This window comes from Plectropomus leopardus, chromosome 23 (genome assembly GCF_008729295.1).
Source record: "Plectropomus leopardus isolate mb chromosome 23, YSFRI_Pleo_2.0, whole genome shotgun sequence".
NCBI classification, from domain to species: domain Eukaryota; kingdom Metazoa; phylum Chordata; class Actinopteri; order Perciformes; family Serranidae; genus Plectropomus; species Plectropomus leopardus.
In genome coordinates, this window is record NC_056485.1 from 1,556,208 (window position 1) to 1,567,797 (window position 11,590).

The 11,590-nt window shown below is 40.2% G+C and overlaps 2 protein-coding genes across 2 annotated transcripts in view; both read right to left on the reverse strand.

The window, feature by feature from the left end:
• Positions 1–7,867: 7,867 nt before the first annotated feature.
• Positions 7,868–10,547, reverse strand: paqr9 (progestin and adipoQ receptor family member 9). The gene has a single exon (XM_042512361.1). It carries the CDS (start codon positions 10,187–10,189, stop codon positions 9,029–9,031), a length of 1,161 nt encoding a protein of 386 aa, XP_042368295.1. The 5' UTR covers positions 10,190–10,547; the 3' UTR covers positions 7,868–9,028.
• A 671-nt stretch (positions 10,548–11,218) lies between these two features.
• The window catches only part of frem1a (Fras1 related extracellular matrix 1a), a 23,042-nt gene continuing 22,670 nt past the window's right edge, over positions 11,219–11,590 (reverse strand). The window contains exon 20 of the mRNA XM_042512644.1: positions 11,219–11,281. Within this exon, the coding sequence (XP_042368578.1) occupies positions 11,219–11,281 (63 nt within the window). The remainder of the gene's footprint in view (positions 11,282–11,590) is intronic.

Here is an 11,590-nt window from a genome sequence, read left to right on the forward strand (position 1 = left end):
ACGTCAGTAAAACCAAGGAGCTGATTTTTGATTTTAGAAAGAAGGAGGCAAAGACACACACCCCTGTCTACATCAGTGGAGCTGAGGTGGAGCAGGTGAACAGCTATAGGTTCCTTGGAATTACAATCACTGAGAATCTATCTTGGTCATCACACATCACCACCCAGGTTATAAAAGCACAGAAAAGGCTCTACTTCCTACAGAAACTTGGGAAGGCTAAATTCCAGAGAAAGACCCTGGTTTACTTCTTCAGAGGAGCAATAGAAAGCATACTGACTGGAAACATCACCAACTGCCATGGTTTGGCACAGCCCAGGACAGGAAGGCTCTACAGCGGGTGATTAAAACCACCAGACTACAGAGCAGCTTCTTTCCCCAGGTTGTGAGACTCCTCAACTCTCAGGACAAAATTTTATTTGACTCATTAATGACTAACACATCTACCTTGTACCTTGTGATTTAAAGGTTCAGTGTGTAAGATTTAGAGGAATATAGTGGCATCACAGCAGTAAATCTGTAATGGAAACCCGTCAAGTGAGGATTGTAGATAGCAAGCAGCTGAAACTGCTCCTGGTTAGAATTCCTTCAGTGGTGATTGTTCATGAGGTTTTTACTGGGAGCTGAATTATCCACAGAGGTCTCCTCTTCAAAACAAACTGACCACCTGATTTAAACTTTCAGTGAAGCAGTTTCTGCTTTTTAAAAAATTATGATTTTCAGATGCTCTTGTCACATTCTATGGTGGCAAACACAAAAATGCAAATGTCCCTATCGAGAGCCAGCGTTTGGTTTGTCCATTTTAGCCTACTGTAGAGCATTACTGTCTCCATAGACGAGAACCCGCTCTCTTCGTAGATACTATAAACATGTCACTCTCAGGTAACCAAAACGCAAAGATTCCTATTTTCATGTGATTATACACTGAAGAAAGCATACTTATTACATTATATTACATTTCTGTCAGTATATCCCCCTAAATCTTACACAGCTGACCTTTTCAGTATATTCTTGACTTTGTTGAAAAGAATCAACTTTATAAACAATTTAGCTCTGAACCCAATACAGATGAGAAGTCTTTGAAGAGCTCAGAAAAAGTTGATGTTGAAATGTTAATATTTTGGCAACAGGGCAAACTGTGATGAAGAAGGTTTGTGGTGTGACTGAGAGCTCAGGAGAAGCTGCTGCAGGGACCATGTGTGAAGTAGACAGAGAATATGTTGGCAATAATTTATTATTATTGCTGGTGCTGATAGACCCATAAATCATAAAGACATTTAGAGTGACTTGACTGAGAGTAGAGTATTAGTATCATGGTTACTCCTGCAGATGAAGTCGCTGTATCACTGTAATGGTTCCATCACAAACTGTCCCCTCTTCAGGTTGTCTCTTTTATTCACAAATATTTTCATCTTAATGTAAAAGAATGTGAAATGTGCTCTTGTTGATGTTATTGACTGCCTTAATAACTTCATAATGTGATCTTCTTGATTTTAAAGCTCTTGTGTCTTTTCTCCTATGATCATTTTGAAGACTGACAAAAATGTTCCATGTTAATTCCACTGTGTGAATACATTAAGCCACAGATTACTGAAAACACAATAAACTGTGATTTTATTTTTTTGTAGTTTTCTTGTCATTCAATTCAAGAGTTTTTAGATTTTAGTTTCTATTTTTGTTGTATTTATTTGTAGATGGGACCATTGTGACTGTGTTATGTTGTCATCTGCACTAAACTTGAAACACTATTACCGCTACTGGAATGCTTACATTTCTTTTTTGTAGTACAATAGAGAATATGAGGCCTAAAATAGTCCTCAAAGCTCTGAAATTCCAAAAATATGCCACTGGTTGTTTGTACTCTGCTGTCACTGATCCTGATTAAACTCTTTAAGAACTGTCAAAAGTTTGGAAAAGAAAGAAGATTTCTAAGTCTTTCTCATCACTATTTATAGTTCAATTGTTAAACAGGAGTAGGAGAAATTTGTGGCTGTCTGTGTTGTCTCTGATGTACTTTTATACCAGGGCCGTAGCCATGGAGTCAACACTTGGGGGCCCAAATCTGCGACGGGGGGGCGATCCGATACTTTTTAGCAAAACAATTACAGTTCTGGCACAAAATGATGTAGATGTATAAGTTAACTTTTCATGCATGTCCTGACTGAATAGAAGTTTTATTGGTATGGTGTTACAATATTAAGTGTCCCATCAGCATCTGAAGAGATCTGAATATGCTCAGAATGTATCGGCTGTTCATAATGCACAGAATGTATGCTTACTAGATGAAGTTCTGAGAGGTATTCTGAAAAACATCGGTGAAAGATACCAAGCTAGAAAGGTACGATGGTACAAGTTCTCTTTTAGTTCCAAGAACATTCTTCTTTAAATTAGGGTAATATATCTATAAACATCAAAAAATGTTGTTGTTTTTGTATTAACATATTACATCACATTACATTTTTTTATTAAAATATGGTCTGTAATCTCAGGCCTCAGTAGCATATTCTGAATGTTGCTTTGAATGTTCTTCCTTTGTTCTAATATAACATTGCGGGAATGTTTAATAAAATAAGAACATTCTATGATCTGTCACCTCTCAAAACATCCTCAGAATGTTGCAGATAAAATGTTACATCTTAGTCAGCATTTAACCTTAAAGAAACATTATTAGCAAAATTAACATTACATTAACCTTAAAACGTTATTTGAACATTAGGTTAAATTGTTTTCTTTAAAACATTATTGCAACTTGTAGGTAACGTTAGCCAATGTTGTGGGAATGTGCCCTGCTAGCTGGGACTGTGTATTGCACCTTAACCAGCTGCATGATAAAAAGAGAAAGTGATAGCACTGAGTGGGGAACAATAAACTGGCAGGCGATCATTGTGAAAAGATGGAAATATGAGACCCTCCTCCTCCTCCTCCTCCTCCTCCTCCTCGTCCACCTCTTGCTCGTCCTCCTCCTCCTGCCCCCCTCATGTATTCTTTATCACTTGCCATTCTGGACTCAGTTACATTTATTCTTGTTACTGGATTACAGCCAGATTTTGCTTGACTTTGTTTCTGTGAGACATGTTGGTCATTGATTGAGCAACAGCTCTCCTGCAGGAGGCTCCTCTCTCTGTGACTCGAGTTTCTCCAGCCGTTTGTTTGTGGCTCAGGACGTCACAGTGAAAAAAAACAGACAGAGACAGAGAGAGTCGCCATGGGGGAGGAGTGCAATCTGACACAAAAAGCTAGCTGCACGTGTTGACCACACGCATGACCCCGCCACCACACGTACAGCATGTACACACACACACACACACACACACACACATGCTCAGCTGAGGGGGGTGCAGACTTGCAAATGGACACAACTCATTTGAAAACATTTGAATTATTCAAAGCACAGACTTTAGTTCACTGAACCCTTAAAGTCTGAGTGTAGTGTACAGGTTCAGCAGCTCTGAGAGGCTGCTGCTCAGCACACACAAACAAAACACTGGCCATTCTAAAACATCTGAGACTCACGTCATCACGCTGAACATTAACATTTAGAGCAGTAACCTCACAGGATTTTTTTTTATCAATGAGATCATTATCAGTCTCATGTTCATCAGGGCTTGAGATGTGGTAAGCCTAGCTTAGCATCAAAACTGGAAACATGGGGGTGTTAATTCTTTAATTTAAAACATGTAGTCATGTAAAAACAACAAAATAGGATTTGGGGCTAGACTTCTTTCAGGGGTTTAGTTAGTTCTGCAACTATTTTTTGAACAACAGATTATTTATCCATCTAGCATGTGCAGCCTGCAGCTATAGATTGGGTTGCCAGATAGTGTGTCTGCAGCTTAAGGGTTAGTGAGCACCAGGTCTAGTTTTGGTATTTTTTTTCAGTTGACTGAATGAGTGAAAAAAAAAGTTTCCCAAAATAAAATGGTATTTTTACAGTTTTGTCCACTCTGACAGGAATATAATTTTTTTTGTTCATCTAAAATTAGTACAAATATCCACCATGTGTTTGTTGCGAAACATAGATTGCCCCAAGCTGCTTAACACCCAAAATTATTACAAAAAATTAAGATATATTTAACTTTGGGAGCTCAATAGTTTAGTTGTGTTGTAAGTGTAACATTTTGCATGTTACCATGTATACATCATTATATTATCGTATACCTTGACAACCATAGTTCATGTTTCCATGCTAATGTTTTACCGAGACAGCTGTTTGTACAAGTCAAAATTTTGACTTGAAGCACTCGATCAAACTCATGTAAGATTTATCAGTTCGTCCTCTGGGGATCATGAATGGCTGAACCAAACTTTATAGCAATCCAGATATGTTCACTCTGGAACAAATAGAATTCAGGGTAGTTGGTATGGCTGAACAAAAACTAAGCAAAGACTAGATCCAAAGTTAGCTTGTGATATTTCTCTACACAGTACAAGAAATCAACTGCAACACTGACAATGATTTTTTATATAATTTATTAGGTAAAACTCATATCATCCATATTGGTGCTATTAAATACATCAGTGAACATAAATGGAGGTGAGCTGTCCCTTATTCAGCATTAACACGCATATTCTAAATTTAATATCCACCTTTTAGTATTTCATCATTTAAAGGGAGTATATGAAATTCAGAGCATATGAGTTGTCCACACACAGTTCTAAAGTTGGAGGTGGCTGAGCTGGCAGCTAGCAGCTAACAGTGCTAACTCCACAAACAGCGCTAAACAACATCAACAGTGCTGACATTGCTGAAAGTGTTGAAGTGGTGTGGAACAAGAGGGTGAGCGTCAAGTTTCTGCGACACTGCCGTCCTGCTATAAGCTGTATGCGTGCAGTGCAAAGCAGCAGCAATAAGCTAGCCCCTGTGATACACACATGTCTAATATGCATGTGGGGCCAGAATGGCTGGCCAAAACAAACCACAGAGAAGCTCAAATTGAAACACACACACAGAGCGTTACTTCATTCTCTGCTCATGACTCCACCATATCTTTACAAAGCAGATAGCTGTTTGCTGCTGTATTAATGGAACTTGGAGTGGCATCAATATTCTTGTGCTGCTTTCAGACGCCTTTCCCCCTTATTTAAACCCTTGAACTCTGAGCACATCGGTGTGATTTCTTTTAAAGACATGGCACAAATACAAATTTGCAAGTTGATAAGATGTGTTCCACAAATTGCAAGAAATTAGTAGATTCAGAATTTTTTTAAAGAGTCAAAGAAGATAGTCTAGGGAAAAAAAGAAAAAAACTACAGAGAAACTATATTTTTTAGCTTTTTATCATAATTACATATTTAAAATTATATTACAGAATTATCATTTTGAGCACTTTTGAGGTCATTTCCTTTGAAGTTTTAGGTAATTTTCATGCACTTTTTAAAATTTTTTTTTTTTTTGTAAATTTCTTGCTTGTTTTTGGTTCATTTCTTTTCCTTGCTCATTGCCTTCCTCCCATGTTTTTAAAGGTAATAAAGCCAATTTTCTCAGGTTTTAAAGGGTTAATGCTCTGAATGTCACGTACAGACCCTTTAAATGCATGTGTAGATTATGTATTAGTGTCGTTCCTCAGATATGCCTGAGTACTTGACTGGGTAAGATACAGCAGTGTGTGAGTCTAACATTCGCATACTGAACTTTAAAATGAACAGATTCATGTGCAGCACCCACAGTTAAGAAAGGTGAGTGAACAACATGTTTCAGCACACAACACTGTTTCTACGATGTTCTTCTCAGTGACAAGAGTGACACACATGCTCTATTGAGGTAGAGACATCGCTTCAACATCAGATGCATCTTTACCTGATGAATCTCTAGCTGTTCATTAGAAAGCATAACCTGAAATGTGCTTAAATAATACAGTACTGCAGTGTCGACCCTTAAAGGAACGTGTTGAGGAGCTTTAAAGAAGCTTTACAGCATGATTATCACAACCATTCCATATGGTCCTTATGTACTCATTCCAGTGTTGTACATAATTAACAACTCAGCTTTTGACTACTCATTTTTTACAACATTTCTGAAATTAGACGGTGAACAACAAGAGTTATCAACATGGAAATGTGACATGCGAGTAAGACAGGACACGGTCATTGAGGACATGACACAAGAACATGAAAATACACAGAGAAAACACACATTAATTTTTGTCCAAGTGCTGATAGGCCTGGTCCATTTTCAGTGTGCAAACAAAAAAGAAATATATTTTTTAAATTCTCTATTGAAATGCTATTTTCCCTAATCGGGTATACAGCAGCACCAAGTGTCATGTTCATGGACACTTCAGCCGGTGGGCTCTTGAACCCTCCGAACAGATTTTTGTCTAAGACAGACTGAATCAACTAAATGTGACCCAGCAGAAACAAAAATGGTGAAAACTGTCAGACAGCAGAACAAGGGTTTTGTCAGACTTAAAAACAAATCATAAGGCTTATCATTGACATCAGTATGTGTCAGACGGTGTAGCTACTGGCGCGTCAGGGAGCAGGACTCTATGGAAACAAATTAAGAAAGACAGGATGGCAGACTTCTACATAGGTTATCATGATATGACCCTACAGTCAAATACATACTCTTCCTGCTTTGGAGCTGGAACGCTCATTAGGAGCTCTGTTGAAGAATATATACTGTTCTGTATTCATTGCAACCCACTGTTGAAGCACAGAGTGTGCTCTGGGTACAGATGAAGCATCAAAACGTTGGGTGCATTGAAAAAAGAAACGTAACTGTTCATTCTGCGTGGTCTAAGCATCGGCATTCCCTTACAGCAGGTGCTCCTGTCATCCGTCTGTCTAATCAGATCAGCTGTGAAGGGACTGACAGATCAATCATCCACCCCACAAGTCACAAACTGCTGCTGAGGAAGAAAAGCACTCATGGAGAGCTCTGCACACCCTGCGTTAACGGACCGCAAAAACATTTGAAGTTTGTAAGGGGACACAGAATGATACAAACATGTATTTAAAATGCAAAAAAAAAGTTTGTTGTTGTCGTCACACCCCAACCCCTCATTGTCAGCTACCACCACACATACATTCTAACTCTATGGGAAATACTAAATAATAATAGTTTTTAAATTTGGTTGACATTGTACAAATTAGGAAATATTACATAGTCTTTATAATGTGTGCCCAACATTAAATAGACTTATTTACTGGCACTTCAGGGACACTGTACCAGAATCACTGAATATTACAGAAGTACCTTCAGGATAGCCGTATGTGCTGTTAAAAGCCCCTCTGGGTTCTTTAAACAAGTGTGTGTGCATATTTGTTGTAGACAAACAGATGCTTAGCTCCGTGACTTAAATGAAATGATAATACATGACAGGTACAAACTGCTAGGTGAAATATTAACCTGATCTATCTGTCAAGTGCAAATCCATCCAGGAAGTTCCTGATGATGTGGTACAACAGTACAATATTACCAATATTTCATCTCAGTCTTCTAAAGTATGGCTTTGTTTCAGTGAGGTGGCTGTACATCACATGACATATTTAAAGCACCCTCTGGTTTTCTTCGTCCTCATTCCATCTATGTTCACAATGCATGCTTTAACCCTTTAAAAGCTGGAGCAATATCATTTTCTTGTGCTGCTCACAGACGCCCTTCATATTTCTGTCTAAAACATGGGGAATGAGGCAATGAATAATTTGGTAAGAGATGTTCGACAAATTTTTTTTAAAATGAAATAGAAAATAATTTTAAAGAAAGCTAGTGAAAAACTATATTTATAATTACCATAATTACATATCTAAAATTATGTTACATAAAGCACTTTTTCTAAGCCATTTGCCTTCTTTTTTTCCTTTTTTTTTGTTTTTGTTACTGATTTTAAGGTTATTTTATATTATATATTATTTTTTACGATTTTTTTTGCAAATTTTTGGGTCATATTTTCTTTAGATGCTGATTGCCTCCTTCCTCATGTTTTTGAAAGAAAACAAGGCAATTTTCTCAGGTTTTCAAGGGTTAAATTTAGGCTGCTGCTTGAATATTTTTTTGAATGACAGACGTGCTCTTTCAGTAAAAAGTAAAGTATGTACAGTACATGTAGCAGGTCCAGTGCGCTTTTTCTACTGGTTAGAAAAAGTCCGATTAACATGAAATTTAATCTGAGTTTAAGTACTTTAAGCAGCATGAACATAATCTGTGTGTTACAGTGTCATAAAAACCATTCATACAGCAGATTCATTCACTACACCGGGGATACATTTCACATCAATGTAACCCAAGTATCCAACAGAACATGTCAGCAGGACGTTATTATATGCTTCAAAGCGAGCATTGCAGGGTGAGTTTGCTTCCAGAAAGTGCTTTGCTGTATGACTGATATGAACCCTCAGCTTCTTCTGCTGCTTTGACAAGGCCAATGCACTTCCTGCTGCAAGGGTCACTTGAAGACAGAGGAAATGAGACTGCGAGTGAGCGTTCGAGCAAGTCAGAAGAAGAAGAGGTGTGGTTAACAAAGGCCAGAAAAAGATTCAGGCAAACAATAGTGACAGCTGCGACCGTAGCAGAGAATTTTCAAAAGATGATGTTTTGGTTCTGAGAAATAGGAAGTGCAACAGGAGGAACTACTTCACAGCAGACTGCACATCAACCAGTGGTCACACTGACGTTTGAACCACATCAGCCAAATGTTTTACGGAACATGCTCTCCTGGGTACCAACACCTTTCCTGTGTCCTCAAGTGTGCAGTCCCTAGAGGTAGTTATTATCGCCACTGCTCAGACATCCTGTTGGAACATGCTGGAGCAGCTCAGGGGAAAGTACTGGCAAGGTCTTTCAATATCCACTCAACCAGACAGCCACCCTGTGGTGAGCTCAGAATATAATCCTTTCATCTCCTGTTGTCCCCAATTTCCGCTTATGAAAGCTTGAAAAATGCTCTCGAAGGGGTTGGAACACATGAGGGACATGAAATCAGCAGGAAAATATTGTTATAGTTGTGCGCTCTTCTTTGTGGCATGGCTCTTAATGCATGTGCAAATCTTCCTTCACAGTTAGGATGATAAAAACAAGATTTCTTTGTGGTCAGTGGCATTTCAGGTGTTTCTTGTGTTGTTGCTTTGCCAGCTGGTCTCTCTGGGGGCCATATATGCAGTTAGCGCACCAGGAGAACCACACGATGATGGAGATGATGGTGGTCTGGAGGAGGAACATGACCCCGTAGGTAGAAGCGATAGTAGGTCCAGGAAGATGGGAGATGGAGGCAGGGGGCAGCAGCAGAGTCGGGCTGAGTAGGATTGCCCTGACCTCGGTCTTGATCATGTGGAGTTCATCCAGGATGGACAAAAAGGTGCAACAGTGGAACCACTGGTGGCTGTGCCCCCAGATGTCAAAGCGGCCTGGGGCTAGCCGCTCAGGGAACTTGCTGATGTTGAAGACGGCTGACACTAGCAGCCACATGCAGTGGCGATAGAAGAAGGTGGCCGTGGAGGTGGAAGCTGCAAATGACGAGGAGGAGGTGGAATAAGGCGATCTGGTCAGCAGGCGGTAGAACACCGGCGTGGAAGAGACGAGGAACGGAAGGAGGAAAACAAGGGTTCGGATGACATATCGATGCTTCCTCCACCTTTGGCGAGTATTGCAGCAAGATAAGACACAGATGATTGCGACAACACATGCGCTGGGGATGTAGAAGGTCTCAAAGAACACACTGAAATCTGGAATTGCATGGGCCGATGTAAGAGATCCTTCAGGTTCATCTTTCAAGTCCATGTGGGAGCTATTATGGCCTCCTGTCTCCACTATCCCTGCCCGGGGGTGGATGTAGTAGTAGTACGCTAAAGATGAGCCAACAGTGTATGAGCTGATAGTGCCGTAATCTACAAAGAAGCAAACTTCTCTTACCACCAGGGACATTGAGTTGAGCAGGTGAGCCATGCTGCTAGCCATTAACAGACAGAACACCCCAATATAGTAGTTCCACAATGGATAGAAGAACGGGGCATCACCATGTGGCGCACCTTCCCAACCAAACACTTCCACAAAATAGTAAGAAAATATGAAAACTGGGAGGAAGTGTGTCCAGAAGTTGCCGGTTTCATTGGTGGGCCTGAATGCTGATAGTAAGCAATCCTTCAGGCTGTAATTTGGGAAGCGGTAACCAGTCAGGATAAAGTTTTCTATGACCCTAGGTGGCACATCAGTGTGCTTTAGAAGAGGTAATGGTTGACCACATTTCAGAAGCATAATGGCGATGTTGCTGACAGCCAAAAATAACTTCTTGAATTCCTGCACAGCACTTCAGTTTTTATTGCTTGGCTGTTGACTTTGTTGCTGATCACAGCACAACTAGTGATCACCATACAATCTCGTGCTTATGAGTAGATAAGGCATCTGCAGGCTGCTCTGGCATGCAAAGACCTTCCAGCCGTGCTCTTTTTTGGACCTTTGATCCCAGCTCCACTGTGGGCCTCTGAGCTGTAGGCTAATTCAAAGAGCGTAGCCGCTATATACTCCAAGGGAAAATGGTCAGTCAAGTCAATTTTATTTATAAAGCCCAATATCACGGATCACAGTTTGCCTCAAAGTGCTTTACAGCATATGACATCCCTCTGTCCTTGGACCCTCACAGCAGATATGGAAAAAATCCTTCAAAGAAAACAAAAAAGAATTAAAAAAAATCCTTTCACTAGACAAAAGATGATGAGGAGAGATCCCTCTCCCAGCAGTGTAGTATTCAGAATCCTCGAGCCACCTGCTTGATTATTTTTTTCATTTGGATTCCTCTTGACCTCTCACTCAGCAGAACATCCAGAATGCAATGCTCTTCAAGCTCTTTATGTTGTCCCTTATTTTGCATCGGTCGTGCTCTGCATGGATGACGCTTCCTTCAGTCATATAAACATTCACATGTCTTGTTGTTCTGCAGCAGCAAATTGAAACTGAAGGTCACTTATTGCTGTAGTACAAGGTTGAACAGGACGTCAGTAATGTATCACAGAGCAGAGATGCCCCGAAGACGCTGCTTTAAGCTGTGTGGTATGTAGGTCATGCCGGCGATCAGCCTATATCAGGCTACTGCAGGCTTCTATCCGTCCTGTTGTCCCGCGTCCATCAGCCTGGATCCACGTCCGACTTTGAATTCATTCAGCTCCCATTCCGTTACAATTCAGGGCGCCGCAGAGAAGAGTAAATCCCCTGAGACTGAGAGCAGGACGTCATGAGTGCCGGTGTTCGGTCCTTTACGGCAGGGTCACGGTTAAATATAGGTCCCGGTTAAGGGCTCGGAGAGGACCGGGAGTCTTTGTCCCTATGAGGCTGGAGCCGACCGGCATTTCGCTAAAACACCGAGAACTGTTTGACAGGTAGTGGACCAGCGTCAAGTTACACGCGCGTTAATAACCCGCTTCCGCTTGTGAGTTTCAAAACAAAAGTTAGAGGTTTGTTTATGTAACACTATTTAGAGGGTCATGTTGCGAGTTTCTAGTGATCTATTTGCTAAATGGATGTGATTGATATCTTTGTCATTTTCCCCAGACCATTACTACAAATTGAAATTAGTTTTACTGGCATGGCCACATATTCACTGTTGCCTAAGCAATACAATATTAATTTAATAGTTCAGGATGTAACAAAACACACACTATA

Bases quoted from the DNA above. Each gene is read 5' to 3' on its own strand.
- paqr9 (XM_042512361.1), bottom strand. From the start codon at position 10,189: ATGCTTCTGAAATGTGGTCAACCATTACCTCTTCTAAAGCACACTGAT.